Raw genomic sequence first — 19,621 nt, 5'->3', positions numbered from 1 at the left:
GTAATAAGTAAAAAATATGTTAGGTGTTTGGTGAAATATTATAATAAATACTATTTACAAATAAATTTATTCTTGGTAATAATATTTTTTAAAAAATATTTCTATTGTTAATTTTATAATAATATCCTTTAATATTATCATATTTAATAATAACAACTTTGCTGAGAAATGAGTGTAATTGTCTTTAAAAATAAAAATAAAAATATTAAGGCAAATTGTCTAATAAAAAGAGTTATTTAACATATTCAACAAATACTTACACTTTTAAAAGCACCAAATTTTAACTTCATTCAAAAGCTTTACTGAGCTAAATTTGATAACTTTTAACATATCTCAACGTAATTTTTAAAACGTTTTTAAGGAATGGAAAAGCAATCCCAAAAATATCTTATCAGTTTTTTTATGGGGTCAAGTGCCCCACAAAAAAAAAAAAAAACCTCATCATATAAAAAATGTGTAAGAAACACCCATATGCGAGTTAATAACTCCATATAAATTCTTATATTTTTAAATTTGGAGCAAATTGTCCCCTAAACCATCAATTTTGACTTCTTTTTTATAAAAATCCTAAAATACCTTTAAATCTTTTTTCTCATCAAAACACTCTTCCGAAACAAATGCGAAGATTTTGTACAAGCATCATTATGTATATATAATGGGTATAACATATATAAATATATATACATATATATTACATGTACATATTACAAATGCAGAGGCATTAATGTATGTTAAACGGCTTGCCAATTTGTTACCCCATACACCCAAATGCCATCACAAAAGGAAAACAATGAAGAATACTGATGCGTGCGCGCAACACCGTTAGAGTGCATTTGTATATATATCCGCGCACGCGTGTATGTGTGTACACTGTACACACACAAAATAAATAAAAAAATAAAATAAAATCCATTCCAGGTGCGCCAATTACATACCACTACCAGATCAGTCTGGTGTCAAGCCTCCTTATAGATTTCAATAAATCATCATGGCACCGGTGATGGCAGTGAATATAGATGTAGTGGATAATTCACATATTTCGTAAAATAATGTAAAGGACAATGAATAACAATAGTGAATAATCAAATAATAATTCTTTCATTAAATTGAATAATTTATCAATTGAACAAATATGAGTATAACGATGAGTAATAATATAAAAAATCAGCAATATATAATTACTATAATAATAAAATTAAGAATAGATAAAATACAAGTAATGGAATACATAACAAGAATTAATCAATAGATAAAATAGAAATTAAGAAATAGCTGATTTGATTATTGAGGCATGTGTAAATACATTGACCTAAAGTTAATAGTCTTCCCCTTTGTACGGGTATTGGCGAAACTAGTCAACTCCACGATATAACCCAATCAACTCGCAGTGGTGTCTCCTCCATGTGCACGACCACAGAAAAATTATGTCAAAGCATATATATGTCTTATTGTTCATAAACTCAATATTCAAATAACTCTCAATGAAAAGTTAGAATAGGCTCACAACCATACAAAAGTGTAACTCTATGTTTTTACCACATATTTAGAGTCATCCTATAAATGCTTTATTATATATAGGGTAAAATATGTAACCGCTAAGATATAATAATGATAGAAATTATAATTGAAATAATATACAACATAAGTATAATTTAATTAGTAGAATAAAACCCCATTAAACCATAATATAATTTATTTATATTTTTATTAAAATATCCCCAACAATATATATACATATATTCTTATATAGGGTAAAGTACTACAACAACTCCTGAGGTTTGGCATTCGAACAACCATGTACAAGTTGGCCTATATTTGGACAATGACACCCTCTTGTCAAAAATTGGATCCAAATAAGCCCTTAAAAATTATAAAAAGTCAAGATTGTCCTTTAATATTTTATTAATTTAAATTATAAAATATCAAACTCTCTACCACAGCTCTCATGCAGGAGGCAAATCGGATTACTATAATACGCCACCACTGTCATGGCGGCACCCAGAGTCAGAGGAGTACAACTGCTCCGATTCTCTCAATTACCCACCACTGTTGTTCAACGCTAACCAATGGGCCGAGGATTTGGAGGTTGACGGCGATGAAGAAGGTCTTCAGGTACTTGCCCTGTGATTGGGCATTTTTGACACGTGTATTATACGGTTGTTGGGTCGGGCGGGACGTTATCGAGTTTGGTCGCCGATCGAAGCCAGTCAACGCCGGCGAGCTATAATAGCTACGTTTCGGAGGGGTACTTTTGCTTTTTGGAGAAATTTTGCTCAACCTTCCCTCCTCCTAGGTCCGTCCTTTAATCCACAGCTGAAACCCTGACTGTAAACTCTCCGTTTTTCTCTCAATCTCTCTCTGTTTCTCTCTATATCTCTGGTACGTGAATATAATTTGTGTTTATTTTAAAACCCTAAGCCGACGTAATGTTGTATTTATAGGCTTAGGAAAACATAACCCTAATTCTAGTTATGATCCGAGAAGGGAAAAAAAATAATCAACTTTACAATCCAAGTCGGCTACTCAATACGTGACTACCTAAAAGAATATAAAAACCCTAATTATAGTTTACTCATTTTAAACCAATTAAGTTCACCTAAGCATATATTAATGAAAGAAAATAATTAAACCAATACTCAATTAAATAAACAATTTAAACAAATAATTCAAATAAATAAAACAAGTATTCAATTAATTAAAATAACCAAGTCACAATTAAATAAACAATTAAAACAAATAATTCAATTAATTAAAATAAACAGGCAAATAAACAAATAAGCAATAAAACAATAATTCAAATGCTGAGACTATCCTTTTTAAAATTAGGGATATTACAGTTATGCAAAGAAAAACGATAAACGAGAAAAAGACGAAATATGAAAAAAAACGAAAAGTGACTAGTGTCGAAAAATGAAAATGTGGATTTGACGCGGCTAGGGATGACAACGGGGCGGGGTGGGGCGGGGATTCCATTCCCCATCCCTATCCCCGCTACATTTTTCATTGCCCATCCCCGCCCCCGCCACCTTATCCCCATCCCCTCCCCGCCCCGCTCCCGGCCCCGGCCTCATAATTTTTTTTTTTTATTAAAAAAAACATATTTATATTTTTTCTTATTTCTATATATATAATAAATCTAATGTAGTAATAAATTATTATCTGTAAGGGTATATTAGTAACTTCACACTTAATCGGGGTGGGGTGGGGTGGGTTTATCCCATCCCCTCCCCCGGCGGGGATTCATCAATTGGCCCCATCCCCATCCCCATTTAGCTAAAAAGATCCTCATCCCTGCTATAAACGGGGCGGGGATGGGGAATTTGCCATCCCTAGACGCAACCCTCAAATGAAGTTGTCAATCTAAGGAAAAGAGTTTCGGAAATCATTCCAGAGTAATCGAGACGACACTAAGTGATGAGAAATCGAACTTAGAAAAGAAAAGATCAACGGGAAAAAAAAATATCCGTGAAAATCTGAGAAAAAGGAAGAGAAAAAAAATGACCGGGTCATTACACCAACCTTCTCCGACTCGCTCTCTCTCAAAATCCCTACACGACGATATCATTATTTGGTCGCCGTCGAAGATGGAGTCCGTACGAGTCAAGGCTCAAAAATTGATAACTCGGTCACAGATTGGGACAATTGAGTCGAAGAACTCGGTAATGGTGCTGCACGGGATGGCTCCAGTGCTCATTGATTCGAGCTCGCCATTAGTGGTGTGTGTGGGTATGACAGTGGTAGTGGTGGTGTGGGTGTGGGTGTGGGTGTGATCGATTGGGTGGTGTATGGCATGCTTAATGTGGCGGTGGTGTGTGGTTGCGGCAGTGTCTTTATTGACCCAAAAACGACGTGCTTGATGTGGTGGCGTTGTGTAGGGGGTGTATGGTGTGTTTGATATGGCGGCGATGTGCGGTGGTTGCGTTGTGGCGGTGTATGTGTGTGGCAGTCGTGGGTGTTAGGGTTAGGGTTATTTTTGTCAATTAGCAGGTTCATGGGTAAATATGACTTTTGAAATCTCATAGTGTGTCAATGTAAACTAATCCGTTAACTATCCGCTGAGTGGCATTGACCCAAACCCCAGGGGTGTGAGTGCAATTTACGAAGAAATAGAACGGGCAGTTTCCAATAGTTTTGCACAATTTCAAATTTAAGCGAAGCCCGCCAACTATCTTATAACACGCAATCCCACGCCAACTATCGTCCCATATAACACGCAATCCCACCCGTTAGAATAGAAGCTGAAGCGAGTAGAAGCTGGAGCGAATAGAAGCCCTAGAAAAAACTGAAGCCAAGCGACGCGACGCGAGTTTTGTAAGTAATTCTCATATTAGATCTGTAACCTAGGGTTTCCAGTTCCGTTTTCTTTATTTTGTGCATCGGTATTGTAGTTGTAATAAGACAAAAACCCCTGTTTAATCTGCATTTTTTATTCCGATAATTTTGTGCATATTTTTTATCTAGTTTGTCCGATCATTTGTGAAATTTATTTATGAAATGAATATGTAATAGGTAGGTTTTCCATGTTTCGTAGTTGTAATAATCCTATGATATCAGAGACAAAACCCCCTGTTTGATCTGCATTTTTTATTCCGCTATTTGTGCATATTTTTTTTATATTGTTTGTCCGATCATTTGTGAAATTTATTTATGAAAAGAATATGTAATAGGTAGGTTTTCCATGTTTACATAAATATTTCTCATATTAAAGTTTACAGTTCCCTTTCATATGATATTAGCCTCGCCTCATAGCCGCAGAACAAAACTCCCGTTTCATCTGCATTTTCGATTCGATCATTTGTGCATATTTTTTACCTAGCTTGTATATTCATATTGGTGTTCACTTTTTTTTTTCCTTTTTCTTTGCTTTATATGTAGCATCTTAAGGCATCTGACTTTGATATTTTTTCAGATTGTTTGCCTGCATAATGAATCCCTTCATAGTGAATCCCCGGGATCAGTTGTGGTTTGCATCCTCTGGAAGTATGGCGCAGATGCCATGGCCGGGGGAAATTGTCTGCTACTTCCCTAAGGGGCACGCTCAGCACATTGGGGCTGAGTTTCTAGATGCTGACCATACTCTAGGGATGTATAGTACTTACCGAGTTTCTGAGACTGCTTTACTTGCAGATCCAGTCACTAATGAGCCTTTTGGAAAAATTACACTGGTTGCATGTAATGTGGATCCTTCACATCTTCAGGGGAATTCAAACACTCGTAGGTGTCATTTTGTTGGAAACCCTGTATCCTTCAAAATTTTAACGAAGTCTGACGTAAATAAGAGCTTTGCTGTTTTAAAACATTGTGTAAACACAATTTTTCCACCGTTGGATTCTTTCGAAGAGCAGATAATACCTGCTAATGATATACACGGTAAAAGATGGGACTTTCAACATATGTTTAAGGCATCACAAAGGCAGGATACTCTAAGGGGAGAATGGAGAAAATTCGTAAAGGAAAAAAACCCCAAGATTGGAGATTCTATAGTTTTTATGAGGGATGAAACTGATAGAAATTATAGAATCTTAGTCGGAATTGTCAAAAAAACCAGCAGCATTACCCCAGAGGTTTCAATTGCAGAGAGTAGGGTTCCCTTAGGGTTAGAGGTTACATATTACCCACGAGCTGTGGGTCCCCAGTTTTGTGTGGGAGTGTCGGATGTTTTCCCGGCATTGAAATTTTCTTGGCAGGCAGGAATGCTGTTTAGGAAGGCATTTGAAATGGAGGATGCAGCAGGTATAAATTGGTTTCATGGTACAGTGACCTCAGTTTGCCGTGAGGATCCTTGGAATCATTTGAAGGTATATCAATTCAAGCTTAATTGTTTTTGTTTTATTGTACACATTAGGTTGTTGTATTGTACTTATAGTAATTTATGACGTTCAGGTGCAATGGGATCACTCAGATCGGAATGAAAAATTTGTTAACCCTTGGACTGTGGAATACATTCCCCCCAGTCTTTCCCGTCAGCCACCAGGCACACCACAAGGGCCTTTTGGACCACAAGGCCCTTATAGTCAAAATTCTGGTTCAGTGGTGGGATCTGAATTCTTTCCCAAGCATCAGATTTTGCAAGGTGAGACATCAACATGCCGAGAAGAACAAAAAAGGCAGGCAGACTGTCAACGCGAATCCGATGGTTTGTGCATTATGCTGAAAGGCCTTTTTTTGACACGTGTAGATCTGAGACCTTTTTTGTCTTGTCAACCATATTATAAATCTTATATATAAAAAAGTATTTCTTTGTTGTCATGTCCTTTTCGTAACTTGGTTGGCTTGACATGGATTTTGTTTTGCTTTGTTACAGACAAGCTTGGGCATGCTGTTTCTGCTCAAAGGTTAGTTTCTTCCCTGGGTGATGCTGCCAATGAAGCTGCACATTGCTTCACAGTATCTGAAATTGAAGATGCTACAAGTAATTTTGAGAAAAAAGTCGGCTCAGGAGGCTTTGGAGTTGTATACTATGGAAAATTAAAAGATGGAAAGGAGATAGTGGTCAAAGTTCTCACCAGTAATTCCTTCCAGGGGAAGCAGGAATTTTTGAATGAGGTAAATTTACTTGTTACCTCTTTTGGTAGATGCAAATTTTTCTCCATGTTTTTCGAGGGGTCATAATTGTCTGCGTTAATATTTTTCGTACAACTATTGATGATTCCAGATTATCTTAATGATAAAATTGAAACATAAAATAGAGCATGGGACTGGTTTTAAATGACTATAAAACTGGAGGAAAACAAAAGGAAATCCATTCATATCAAAGTATCATTCCCAACTGTTGAAGCATTAAGTAACCCAGAAATTACGGTACCAAAACTACAAACAGGAAATTATTTTGAATGTTCAAGAAGAGGCACAACACAATTTGCAGGAAGAAACATGCACGTGGCATCACTATAGGGTTCAATGTTTGGTTAAATTCCACCTATGTTGTTACCTAACTATTTAGAATAAATAAGAAAAGTTCCATTTGGGCTGGTCATTGCAGTTATTGTAGGGTGTTCTGCCAACCTTCTCATAGACTCTTACAATTGGAAAGAGGGTAAACTAGCCAACCTGCATTTCATACTCTTGGGGTGGTCGTATGGGGGCTAAACACATCACTGCATAATCCCTATGCCTATGTTAATCCTCTTGGGGGGAAGTCTCACTAAGAAAAATAAGTATTTGGAAGCTGAATGAGTGTGTATATTTCTCAAACTTCTGGAGTTATCTAAACAGTGTCACCGCCTAGAATGAATTCAGAACTGAAGAGTGGAAATGATTTGGTAAAATACCATGATTTTTTCCCTTCTCTCTCTCTCTCACACACACACACACCTCCTTGTGCACTTGCACATTTGCATGGTTGCATATATGATGGCATGTGCTTTGTTATATAGATCTAACCTGGGTTAATCAGGGAGTGGTGAATGTATTTTTAGTTCGACTAAAATTTGTTCGTTGGCTTGAGCTGCACTTGTCTGGGGTTCTAGGTTTTACAGTTCTGCGTGGGGGAATATGTTAGACCTGATCACTCATTCCCAACTCATTGGTTAATCATCATTAATTTGTGTGATTTTCCCAAACGATAAAAATTTGCGTAGTGGATCTTGGGTGAAACTTGTTAACCCACTCTATGTTGGAGTTCATGTGGAAACACTGTTCTGGCTTTAAAATCTATGGCCCCGTTTTCTGAAAGAAGTAATATTATCAAAGCAAGCAAGTGTAAACCTTCTACTTCATAGTATTATAAATATGTCACTTTTCTTAACAATGTGATTAAGTTTACTGCTGTGTCAGATGGAATTTCTTGTACTTACATTTGGGAAAGCTAGTCCTTCTGAACTGAGATATACTTATATTTCACCTAGGTGAGTCTTCTTTCAAGGATTCATCACAGAAACCTGGTACAATTTCTTGGGTTTTGTCAAGAAGAAGGAAAAAGTATCCTTGTTTATGAGTTCATGCATAATGGAACCCTCAAGGAACATCTTTATGGTAAGCTGTTCTCCCTTTTTTCTCCTTTTCTGAGCTGAAAGGAATTCAGTTTGGTCTTTGCTAACAATTATATAAATTTTGGTAGGACCCTTAACTCGTGAGCGAAGTATCAATTGGATCAAGCGCCTTGAGATTGCTGAAGATGCTGCAAAAGGTTTGTAAGCCTACCGATGATTTTTTTTTTCTTTTTTTTTTCCCCTTTCTCCTCCCTCTCTGGGTGTGTGGGTGGAGGGATCCGATAAGAAAAAAAAATTCTTACTTCAGAGGATTTAGTTGGATTCTTTTGCTCTCAATTTTGTTTCAGGGATTGAATACCTTCATACAGGCTGTGTTCCATCCATCATCCATGGAGATTTAAAGACCAGCAATATAGTACTTGACAAAAACTTGAGAGCAAAGGTTTCAGATTTTGGACTCTCAAAACTTGCAGTAGATGGAGCCTCCCATGTGTCAAGCATAGTTCGAGGCACTGTTGGGTATCTGGATCCTGAGTAAGGCCCTTCTTTATACATTTACAATATTCGTCGTTTTCTGGTTGTGATTGATCTAAAGAGCATGTTGCAATAAAATTTAAAATTTTGTTTGTTCCTGATGCTGATATTATTTTTTAGTGAATCTTTGGTGAGACCAGTATTGTTGTGGACCTTCTTTTTGTTCTAGCTACTTCTACGGACAGTTCTGTAGGTTTGTTGGATAAAAGTGTACCAGGAACACATGGTCTATACCTGTAACTCTCATTTGAGTTAGAAATCACGAGATTTTGCACGCTAATATCCATTACCAAAAATAATTTTTTTTTATAAGTATCCATTACCAAAAATGTGATAAGAAACTATGCTTATAAAGACTACAATTCAATTAGGGACAGGTCATTCATCATGACATGATTGTTTCAGGATTGTTGTGTCGAAGTTCTGTTAAGATTGTTTTCCTGTCTTGAGACTTGGGCTTTTGGAGCCAGTGGATTCTATCATGACTTGCATCATGTTCTAACACCTTAAGTTGACTTTGTACTTGAAAGGTGAAGTTGTGTTGGACTTTGTTGTGGAAGCATTTGAAAGACTGGTGGTAGGTTAACTTTGATTTGTCAATGGTCCTTTTATACTCTATGTCCATTATCTTTTTTAATTTGATAATTAAAAAACTGGACAAAAGGGGGGTAACATGAGAACTTCCCAGGGGTCATCCGTCCTAGTACTACTCTCACCCAAGCACGCTTAGATGCAAAGTTCTGATGGGATATGGTGCATTAGTGCTGGTATGATGATCGCACCCAACTCTATGTCCATTATCACCATTCCACTGTCAGTGATGAGATGAGAGAGAATTCAATCACTTTGGTGAGATGATTTATTCAAAACTGAATGCCTCTTACTGGAATAGGTAATTTGGTGTGATTTTGACATAATAGATGGTGCAGTGATGGTTTTTTTTTTTTTTTTCCCTCTAGTTGGTACTCACACACCCCCCCTCAAGGAATTGTTTTCACCCAAGGGGATTTGAACCTTAGACCTGATGTTTCCTGAGGCACAAGAGCCAAGTTCTTACCCACCCGAGTCAACCCATTGGGGTTCGATGGTGCAGTGATGTTGCTTTAGGGGATGATATTGTAATTTATATAAGATGGATGAGGTAGCAACTGTGTTTTGCTACCGTAGAAATACTGACAGTGGGATGGTTCAAGAGGTAGGTTCATGATTGATAGCTTGGGGCAGTGATTGAGCTCTCTAATTCTTGTATGGATGCGTTGAGTGTCACTTCCGAGTTCTTCTTCTTTGGAAGGGTATATGAGATCTTCTAAATTATGTTCTGTGGTCGGAGTTTTTGAGTGGTTGGTGGCTCATGGAAATTCCTCACAGCAAGTAATCTAGCTAGGAGGAATAATTCTTCCCAGTCAATGCTTTATGTGTATTGAGGCAGGGACTTGGTGGACTCTAATGTTATTCATTTTAAAGGCAACTGCAGATGTATGGTCCATTTTCTGGCAAGGGCATGGGTGTTTCCCAAATCAGTGGTAGACCTTTATAATAGTAGGAGAGGTACTAGAGTTGAGAAAAGGTAAAGTTGTCAAATGCCATGCCTCTTTTGCTTGATGTGGTATATTTGCGGAGAGAGGAATTGGCCACCAATTGAAGTGGTGGTGGGGAGACAATTCACAAGGCAATTCTTCTTGGTAACCTTTTCAGTTGGGTAATAGGGAAATTGAATTCTCCCTTTGGGTCATTTTTTTTATTTTAGTGATGTTTTGGATTTTTTTTTCTTTCTGTACTTAAGATAGATATGTTTGTATGTGTTATGTGTTACATGGATTGCGCCTCTTTGGCACTTCTTACAGTATATTTTCGCTTCAAAGAGAAAGGCACTCAACAACTACTCCCATGCATAATTTCTCTAATTTTAAGTAAATATACAACAATGACTCGTGCTCTACCAAATAATTATTCTATTTTAGTCCATAATGAGTTTGATAAAATGACTACTCCGTTGGACTTTTGTTTGGAATTATGAAGTCTCAGACTTTAATATACATGGTTAAGTCCCAGCTAATGATGTGTACTTGCACTACACGGTTAGTTCTTTGAGATCCCTGGTCATACGTGCTGGAAACAGAGTTACTCTGTATTATGTGGATTCTGGATGTGGTACCATGTGGTTGTCCAGGCTGTCTGACCCCTTTTGTGAATGGAATTTCTAGTGAAACTAAAGCAATTAGGTACTTTTACTGAAGTCTTAAATGTCAATATAATGTTTTAATAACTCCTTTAATCAATGTGCTGCGCTCTGATAGGCCAATAGGACTTCGTAGATCTATAGTCTGATTAGCAATTTAGAAACTTTTTACTGGAATCTTTTCACTGAATGTCACTCAAAATATTGGATCATTCCCTGGTGTAATATATTATATATTTTTTTGTAAGTATATATATATATATATATAAATATATATATATTATGTACCTAAAAAACACCAGTGTCTCCACCAGGAGTTGAACCCTGCACCTCCCTTTTTGAAAATGGCAGGAGTAAGTTCATTGTGTCTAGTTGCCTTTTTGAAAATGGCAGCAGTAAGTTCATTGCGTCTAGTTGTGTTAAAATGAGTCCATTTGTTTCCATTCTCCTTCGAAATGAGGCATTCATGGGTCCACTGTTTCTAATGGTTTATTCTCAATGGTAATTAATTGAAGTAAAAGTATTTGTTTCTCATAAATTATGAAAGCACACTTCTAGCCATTTTTCGCTCCATGTCCCGTTTCCACAAAAAGAACAAGCTTGTGTAAAAACAATGAGAACCTAGGGTTAATTATGTAGTGTAATTTCTAATCAATTTGGATGTGAGCTTTTGCCAGCATTTATTAATTTAGTGCTGACTTAAAAAGTGTGCATTCAGATGACTGCAGTATGGGATCTTCTCCGATTTATCTTTGATTTATTTTCCTTGTTTTCTGTATCGCATTGCAAGTTTTTTTTTTTTTTTCTTTTTTCTCATGATATGCAGGTACTATATCTCCCAGCAGTTGACCGAGAAGAGTGACGTTTATGGTTTTGGTGTTATTCTTCTTGAGCTAATATCTGGCCACGAAGCAATATCTAATGAAAGTTTTGGTGTCAACTGCCGCAACATAGTCCAATGGGTAAGCCTACTTCCTACCACGGAGGAACTTTTCAAATTTGAGGGCCAAATATATATCTTAAATTTTGAACAAGTCATTCACCACCAATTTCTTTACTGTGGTCCATCCTTCAGCTAATTAAAACATGATTTTTGATGTTTATATATATATATATATGTATATATATCATTTTATGGAATTCTTTCTCAGTTCAAAATATTAATTTCCAGGTGTTTATGTTGTTGAGGTTCAGATTATCACTGTCATACATCATGCTTTTCTTTTTTTTTTTTTTTTCTGTGTCTTTATATAAGAAGGAACCCTAATAATCAAACTGATGGGTAAAACATTAGGAAAGAGGAGTCTACACTGTCCGTTGTTTTTTAAAAAATTCTCATGCTCCCTCTTCCCTCTTCCCCGGGCAGTACTTTTCATTTCTCATGTAATTTTGATTAATTGTTATCAACTTTTAAATAATGATTGTATCCCAGGCAAAATTACACATTGAGAGTGGGGACATTCAAGGAATTGTTGATCCGTGTCTATGTTTAGAATACAACGATCTAACAATGTGGAAGATAGCTAAGAAAGCTTTGATGTGTGTCCATCCACACGGTCATATGAGGCCATCAATTTCAGAAGTTATCAAAGAGATCGAAGTTGCAATCATAATTGAAAGAGGAGCAGAGGCGGTGAGAGAAGGTAGCTCAGATGACATATCCAGGCATTCTATGCTTTCTTCACAGAACATTGCAAGTCCTATGAATATAGATGCAAGTGAGCACCCAACGGCTCGGCAGTTCTTTTAGTCTAGGATTTACATGATTGTTCAGCATTGTGTATTCTTTGATCCATTTAGCTTATGGTCTTTGGGTTCAAGTCTCTAGCAATGTCTCATTACACACTGTTAATCAACTTTGGCTCTTCCGTGTAATTGTGGGCAAATGAATGACACATTTTGCCAATTGATTCATAGCAATGTTTGAAATGTTCAGTGGTGCATTGCTCTCATTCAAAGCTAGTATTCCAGTCATTCACATTTCTTTCTATTTAATCCTCTCCACCTGTTAGTCTAGGCACATAATGTGCCCTTTTGGGTGTGTGCTGTTTATTAGGAAAAAAAAATGTGGTTATCGGTTTTTTGTTATTTGTTACTAATTGATGAGGCAATTTATGTTTTTGATGAGCATTTTAGAAGTGATATTCTATTCTTTTTAAAATACTGGAAAGAGTTGGCGGGACTCATTCATTGAAATTGTGTAAATTTATTATTATTATTATTTTTTTTTTTCCTTTAGCAATTACTCGTTTATATAACGGAACAATATGATTAGGGAAACCAAAATGCCTTTTTTGCTTGGGCCAGAAAAAAGAGAGTGCATGGGTGGGGTCAAATTGAAATCGGCTTGAATAGCAGGACTCTAACTTTTTTTCTCAGGTAAGATATATTCACATCATATGTGTTAAAAACAATATATAACATAAATAATTATTATTTAAAATTGTGTATGAATATATGTATTTTGTTTTTCATTTTATAAATAAATAAATATATATATATATATATATATTGTTTATATATTGTCATACTTTTGCATACTAGTATTCTATATTTTCAAGAATTTGTCATATTATAATATTCTTATCGTATTTGTGTTCATATTTTGTAAAATAAGACATACATTTTAATCTAAACGGACTAATTAGATATCACTCAAACTATATAATTACATTTACTTCCTTTGAGATTAGACCTAATCACAAACAGTATCTTTAAAGTTTCAATAATTACACCAACCTTTTTCAAAGTTAGCTCTCATATTACACTTTACTCCTTCCGGTGACGGTCAACGCCGTTTTTCTATGATGTCAGCCATTTTTAGCATGAAATACCACATTCACCCTTATTATAATTACAAAGACATTTTCATCTTTACTTTTGAATTGAAAATTACTCATGTACCCTCAAAACAATCTCTATACACATCTCACCCTAAAACCTATTTACAACCACGGCTCTATGTACATCATATATAGTGGTTTATATATATTTATATACACACACATATATAAACTGGTCAATCCTATATATATATATATTGGTCTATATACATAGAATCGATGGAGCATCTTGCCGCTGGAATCAATATAGCATCTCGCCGCCGGAATTTATGGAAACCCCTCACCGCCGACAAAGCAGCTCTCCTCCTCAGCTCCGCCGTCCGCGGCTGCACCCTAATCCAAAAACCCCCATAGATCAAGACCTATTTCTTTACCGATCTGAACTCCACAATTAGCCTAATCGACAACAATATCATCTTCTGCGGAAACATCATCCCTGCGACGACGACCGAGACGAACTGGACGAGTACCAGAAGAGCGACTACTTCACCATTGTTAAATCGCTGTCGTTTCACAAGTCTCGCAGCTCTCAGTTGATCGGCGACTCGAACCGCTTCACTGGTCGAGCTCGCTACAGTTTCTGAATTCGGATGCGCATCCGAGCAGGAGTTTCATCGGTGAATATTACGGCGATCACATCCATGTCAGCGAAATCGAGGCGGCGGATGTTCATGTTTTGCTCTGCCCTACCTACACATGTATACATCTATATATAGATTGGGGAGAATTGACCTAGATACCCAAAGAATTGTTTCGTTTCCGTTTTGGCTTTCACTTTCCATTTCCGTTGCGGCTTTCGCTTGAGTTTGGAGTGGGAGCTAGATGCAAGTTAGATTGTGAGTCGGGTTTCAAGACGACTCCTCTGGTGGTGGCTTATGTTTAGGTTCCGCAGCATCTCCTTTTCTATGGCCTAGTTACTTCGACCCAGAGTAGTATTCCTACCTTTGTTGCTGACAAAAGACTGACCAAGATATATGCCCTACACAATTTTGACCCAGTTGAAACACTCTCTCTGTCTCTAAATTTCTTGGATCCACCAAGTTTTATTCTTCCTCAGTCTCCTTATTTTGGGTTGTCTGTTGGCTTCACTTGTGGATGGTAGTGTCCTGTTGGTCGTCGGAGAGGAAGAGTCCGCTAATGGTGATGATTATGACGGTGGTAGTTATGGCCGCGGCGCCACCATCTGTGGTAGTTGTCTGTGTATGTATATAACTGTGTATCTATACATGGTGGGAGGTGTGTATGTTAATATAACTTTATTTTTGGGCAATATAGTCATTTCACATATAAATTTTATATTATGTTATATTAATAAAATAGTAAAGGGTATTTTAGTTATTTAAGAATAATTTCTACTGAAAAACAACACCGGACACTTTGGAAGGAGGTGAGTGATATTTCAAAACGTTAGGGGGTAATGCCTGTAATTAAGCATAACTTTGAAAGAGATAAACGTAATTATTCCCTCAAACTAATCCTTATTAACACTTTCTTTTAGCATTATGTTACATCATTTGGTACTTATTCACACTTTGTTTTAGCATTATTTTGCATCATTTGATTGAAAATTTAATGACTCTTGTCATCCTAGGATTCAAATTTAATATATTTTGAATGGGTATACAATACTTGAAAGTAAGTTTCATGTAAAACAATTCTTGCTTAAACTTTCACAAAAAATATATATATATTATGGACTAAAAATTAAAATTTCTTTAAATTATATTTTATTTAGAATACAAAAATAGTCAAAATCGCATCAGAGGAGAGAGAGGGGGGGGGGACTATAGCCTATAAAGAATACGGAACGGACCAAAAAAAGAGCAATAAACGAACGGTGTTGATAAAACGGCGCTCACATCTGAGTCGTCTCCTCTCTGCCCTCTTCTCCAGCGTCCGATCTCTCACTTCTCCTCCTCCATACCCATCGATCTTAAAGCCTCCCTCGCGCCAAAATTACAAATTAAACACCACACCTTCGGTAGGTACAAGCCTCTTCTCTCTCTATACACACATTTATTTTCATGTCTATCTACTGTTTTGTTATGGCGGAGTTAGGGTTAGAGCTAGGGTTTCTGACTCCATTGACAACCTTGTCATTGACAAGGTTGTGGTGCAGTGCTCGCTTTGTTGACCTAGGGCGTTGGCGACGATGGCCGATTCTCTGGCAAGTCCCGGCGGAGGTAGTCACGAGAGCGGCGAGCACAGCCCCAGGGCGAACGTCCGCGAACAGGACAGGTATTTGCCGATCGCCAACATCAGTCGGATCATGAAGAAGGGGATTCCCGCGAATGGGAAGATCGCGAAGGATGCGAAGGAGACCGTTCAGGAATGCGTCTCGGAGTTCATCAGTTTCGTCACTAGCGAGTATGAGATTTCCTTTTATAAATATATGAATATGCTTATGGATTTGTATATGTACTTCTTTCTATTGATTGATTGTTAATAATAAAATTCGTTTGGGTAATGGGGTTTGAATGTGAAGAGCAAGCGATAAGTGCCTGAGAGAGAAGAGGAAGACGATTAATGGGGATGATCTGCTGTGGGCAATGGCGACTCTAGGGTTTGAAGATTATATTGATCCGCTCAAGGTGTACTTGAATCGATACAGAGAGGTAATTGTTATCTAGTGATTTTTCTGGTTAGGTTACTTTAATTCGAATTATGGGTATGATTTTTTTTTTTATCTGACAAATTTTTTCTTTTCTTTTTTTCTTTAATTCTGTTATGGGTTGGACGCTCTGTTGCAGATGGAGGTATGTGATAGTCTCTTTTTTAAGTTTTATTTGTATCTTAGCATATCGGTCCATAATTTGGCATGAAGTCCAGCGTGAAATTTTGGGTGAAATTTTGGGTGTGGTGTCTGCAAATTGTTTACCTCTAGCATTTCAAATTCTGTATATTGGTAGGGTGACACCAGAGGATCAGCCAGAGGAGGGGATGGTTCTGCTAAGAAAGATGGTTTTCAATCCGATCCAAATGCCCAAGTATGATATTGTAGATTTTCTAACAAATCTTTTTATTTTGTCTTCTCTTTTTTCTGGGGCCTTCTTCTATATATGCATTTAGCTGTTTGTGATGAATTTTATATCCAGTCATACTGCACCTACCTTATTCCGGATTGTTTTGTACAGCTTGCTCATCAAGGTTCATTTTCACAAGGCATGATTAATTATGAGAGCTCTCAAGTAATTTCTGTCTCCCTTTGTTCCTTGTATATATGTGTGTTATTTATATGTATTTTAACTGATATACTAGCATTCATTCTCTGTCTGTCTCTTTATATACATATAAGCTATCTAATATACTTGCATAGTTGCATCTGCTTTAATACAGTATGGGGATGTGTTTAGATATATTTTTAAGACAGCACAAAAATATAGTTTTTGTTGTTAACGTGCATAATACACTTTTCACTAATCAATCCATGGATGTAAACATTTTTGGGGTCCGTTGAGTCTAGTAAGGCTTTTAATCCTTCACCAGAAATGCAACTGTTTTGACACACAATGTGAATCATCCAACTAATTTTTTCCCAATATTATGCTTGGCGTTACTAGTTTAAGTATGGACCTGTCTTCTCCCATAGGAAAAAGGCAAAATCTATTAATGGATTACTAGCAGTTTTTTGCAATTCTTCTCTGAAATCCAGACAGAAATGGGGAATTAACTTTTACTTGTCAGAAAAAATAACTCTGTGCAGACACAGAATGACTTTGTGCATATGTCTGGTGGTAGACTACGGGAATATGGGATGTTCTAAGAGACCTGATACTACCCATGGTCGTCAAGTTTAAAAGAAAGGGGGAAAAAAAAAATTAGAGAGAGAGTACCTCCTAGTGTTAAATTCAGTGATCTTAAATCATCTACTCACTATTTATGATTTTGACATTTAGTATTTCTATTTAGTTGGTATTGATGAATGAGATTATCATAATGATGCTCTTGTTCTAGAATCTGATATAAATTGTCTGCATCTTGAAATTCAGTCGCAGGCTCAACATATGATGGTTCCCATGCAAGGCGGAGAGTAGAATCTATTCTTCATTTACTGTTTCATCATTTATATTCCTATTGGAGGATATTGTGTTTAAAATCGATGACTTGCATTTATGAATATTGATGTGATCTTAAGCCTCTCAGGTACTGGGTAGTTTTGGTGCTCTCATATTGTTGTGGTGCTCTCATATGTTCTTTCAAGCTTTATTCTGTTTAGGCTTGTATATTAAGGTTTGTTCTTTCAGAGAGTACATTTGGTGGATTTATTTAAAACTATTTTGTTGTTTCTCCATGTCATGCAAAAAAAACTTGAAAGAACTTATTAAGATATTTGTATTGCTTCATATTTCTTCTTTTATACTTCTTTTTTGGGTTTCCCTAGTGATGTGCCATGGTGGGTTTTAAAGGTATTATGGATAATTTTTTCTTTTTATTAAATAATAATATTTTTAACCCAATGAGCTATCAAGTCTTGATAAGTACGTGCCATGTTGGTCATTCAGATTTTTGATTGGCTTGATGTTGGATTAGTTAGATACAGGCCAGACCCCACAATGAATGTATCATTGTATTGTATTATAGTAGTGTTAGGCAACAAGAATAGTGTAAATAGGGTGGAAAATCCTATATGAAAATGATAATTAAAATTTTTGAGATCATTCAACCAACTGGAATCTATAATGATGGTCGTTCTTTTTATGTAAGTTCCTTTCCTTTGTTTGGCGGAAATTCTTTGAAGAGGAATGTCCGAATCAAATTCCACGACTTTCCTTGGTTTTACTCATACGTGTGCGTTTGGTGGGGACCAAGAATGTGGTAAAAGCAGTGTAATTCATACGTCAATGTGTTACTTTTGTGTGTTGGGCACCAATCAAACTGTTTTCTTCCCTCTTAAGATGTGCATGAATGATCTACTTTGAAACAGCTCAGCTAAATATTTCAATTATTCTTAGGTACAGATAAAATATACCTGCTTGCTTCTGGTACAAAGCTGTAGGATTAATATGAGGGTTTATTTATTTATTTATTTTCCTTCTCCCTGAATAGGATTAATATAAGTTAAGGATTTAGGTTTTCAAAACCCAAGGTCAATTTATTTATTTATTTGGGTAATTTAGCAAGATTTATGAATCAGAATCAAACATGTACAGTGTTTCTTCGAGGCATACAGGTGGAAAGGAATAATAGGTGGATGAAAATAAAAAAGCGAAAGCTTTAAGCAACAAAGAAAAAGAGTTGACTAAAAAATTGGATCAACCCTTAGCTATATTTGGTTCAATTAACATTCTTTGCGAAGAATATATGATTGAGATCGGTTGTGAATACGTTTCCTTTATTTGGTCTCTTTCTCTCTCTCTCTAATTGGGTTGAGGAGAAGTTTGATAAAGTTCCAACACCACATGCATTGAGCTTGAACAACCCGATGCTGGATCCAACATGCGATCTTGAATGTCTCCCTTGTTTGGGAAGATTATTATCATTATTTTGCTATACCAAAAAACATATTTAAGATTGTATCATAAATGGTAAAATTATAAACATCCATGATTATAAAGATTCGTGACTTTCCTCTACCTTAATCATTACGGAGATCAACATTGAATCTTAACAAAGCAGTCCTCCAATACATGTGCATTAGACAATAATTCTCTATGACTAATTTGGTTTATAGGTGCCTTAATTTTTACTTTTTAGTAACCATCCATAATCATAATTCTAAATTTCAGAGTTATGGTTTCAAACCAACCAATAAGAATTATTTACAAATGTTTCGATTCTCTCCATACATGGTTAATTATACATAGTTTCAATATATATATATATATATATATATATATATATATACACACCGACAACTTATGAGTGTTTAATCAAAATTCTAAAACTGCTATTCAACAACTTTTAAAAGGAAATCCAAGAACGATTAAAGAAAAAAGAAATTCGCTCTCAAAAAAAAAAATTTGAGTGACGATATTTTTCTTTTGCTTGCAAAAGAATAGTTATTTATGACATGTCTCATTAATGATAAAATCATCTATCATTTTCCAAATCCAAAGCTCTTTTTTAATTTATGCGATGCAAATAATTTAATATATACTTATATTATATATAGCCAACAATGTCAATGCATTTCT

At 36.0% G+C, this 19,621-nt stretch overlaps 2 protein-coding genes and 1 pseudogene across 5 annotated transcripts; 2 read left to right on the top strand and 1 right to left on the bottom strand.

Annotated features, from left to right (window-relative positions):
• The first annotated feature begins 4,604 nt into the window (after window positions 1–4,604).
• Window positions 4,605–12,861, top strand: LOC132313079 (proline-rich receptor-like protein kinase PERK3). Of its 2 annotated transcripts, none has more exons than XM_059811726.1 (8): window positions 4,605–5,798; window positions 5,884–6,073; window positions 6,305–6,546; window positions 7,848–7,974; window positions 8,060–8,128; window positions 8,279–8,465; window positions 11,471–11,606; window positions 12,077–12,861. In XM_059811726.1, exons 1-8 carry the CDS (start codon window positions 4,926–4,928, stop codon window positions 12,392–12,394), a joined length of 2,142 nt encoding a protein of 713 aa, XP_059667709.1. In that variant the 5' UTR covers window positions 4,605–4,925; the 3' UTR covers window positions 12,395–12,861. The 2 variants fall into 2 exon arrangements, with proteins under 2 accessions (XP_059667709.1, XP_059667708.1); XM_059811725.1 differs by having other exon boundaries at window positions 5,884–6,136.
• On the bottom strand, window positions 9,129–9,249 carry LOC132315116 (5S ribosomal RNA; annotated as a pseudogene).
• A 767-nt stretch (window positions 12,862–13,628) lies between the features above and the next one.
• On the top strand, window positions 13,629–17,842 carry LOC132313078 (nuclear transcription factor Y subunit B-10-like). Of its 3 annotated transcripts, none has more exons than XM_059811724.1 (6): window positions 13,629–15,468; window positions 15,607–15,854; window positions 15,973–16,243; window positions 16,397–16,474; window positions 16,622–16,675; window positions 17,477–17,842. In XM_059811724.1, the coding sequence occupies exons 2-3, from the start codon at window positions 15,640–15,642 to the stop codon at window positions 16,115–16,117; spliced, it is 360 nt and encodes a 119-aa protein (XP_059667707.1). In that variant the 5' UTR covers window positions 13,629–15,468; window positions 15,607–15,639; the 3' UTR covers window positions 16,118–16,243; window positions 16,397–16,474; window positions 16,622–16,675; window positions 17,477–17,842. The 3 variants fall into 3 exon arrangements, with proteins under 3 accessions (XP_059667707.1, XP_059667704.1, XP_059667706.1); XM_059811721.1 differs by having other exon boundaries at window positions 15,595–15,854; XM_059811723.1 differs by having other exon boundaries at window positions 13,629–15,472; window positions 15,595–15,854.
• Window positions 17,843–19,621: the final 1,779 nt, after the last annotated feature.

The sequence above is a fragment of the Cornus florida genome, unplaced genomic scaffold, assembly GCF_030987335.1.
Source record: "Cornus florida cultivar Cherokee Brave unplaced genomic scaffold, ASM3098733v1 CherokeeBrave_3.0.0_Hap2_Chr06, whole genome shotgun sequence".
In the NCBI taxonomy this organism is placed as follows: Eukaryota; Viridiplantae; Streptophyta; class Magnoliopsida; order Cornales; family Cornaceae; genus Cornus; species Cornus florida.
This window is presented reverse-complemented; position numbering and strand designations above follow the sequence as displayed.

What these genes read in the sequence shown, in the direction of transcription:
- LOC132313078 (XM_059811724.1), top strand. Translation starts at nt 15,640, where the DNA reads ATGGCCGATTCTCTGGCAAGTCCCGGCGGAGGTAGTCACGAGAGCGGC. An exon ending in ATCAGTTTCGTCACTAGCGA is followed by an intron (nt 15,855 to 15,972) that starts GTATGAGATTTC and finishes TTGAATGTGAAG; the next exon opens with AGCAAGCGATAAGTGCCTGA.
- LOC132313079 (XM_059811725.1), top strand. Translation starts at nt 4,926, where the DNA reads ATGAATCCCTTCATAGTGAATCCCCGGGATCAGTTGTGGTTTGCATCC. An exon ending in CCTCAAGGAACATCTTTATG is followed by an intron (nt 7,975 to 8,059) that starts GTAAGCTGTTCT and finishes AAATTTTGGTAG; the next exon opens with GACCCTTAACTCGTGAGCGA. An exon ending in GTTGGGTATCTGGATCCTGA is followed by an intron (nt 8,466 to 11,470) that starts GTAAGGCCCTTC and finishes CATGATATGCAG; the next exon opens with GTACTATATCTCCCAGCAGT.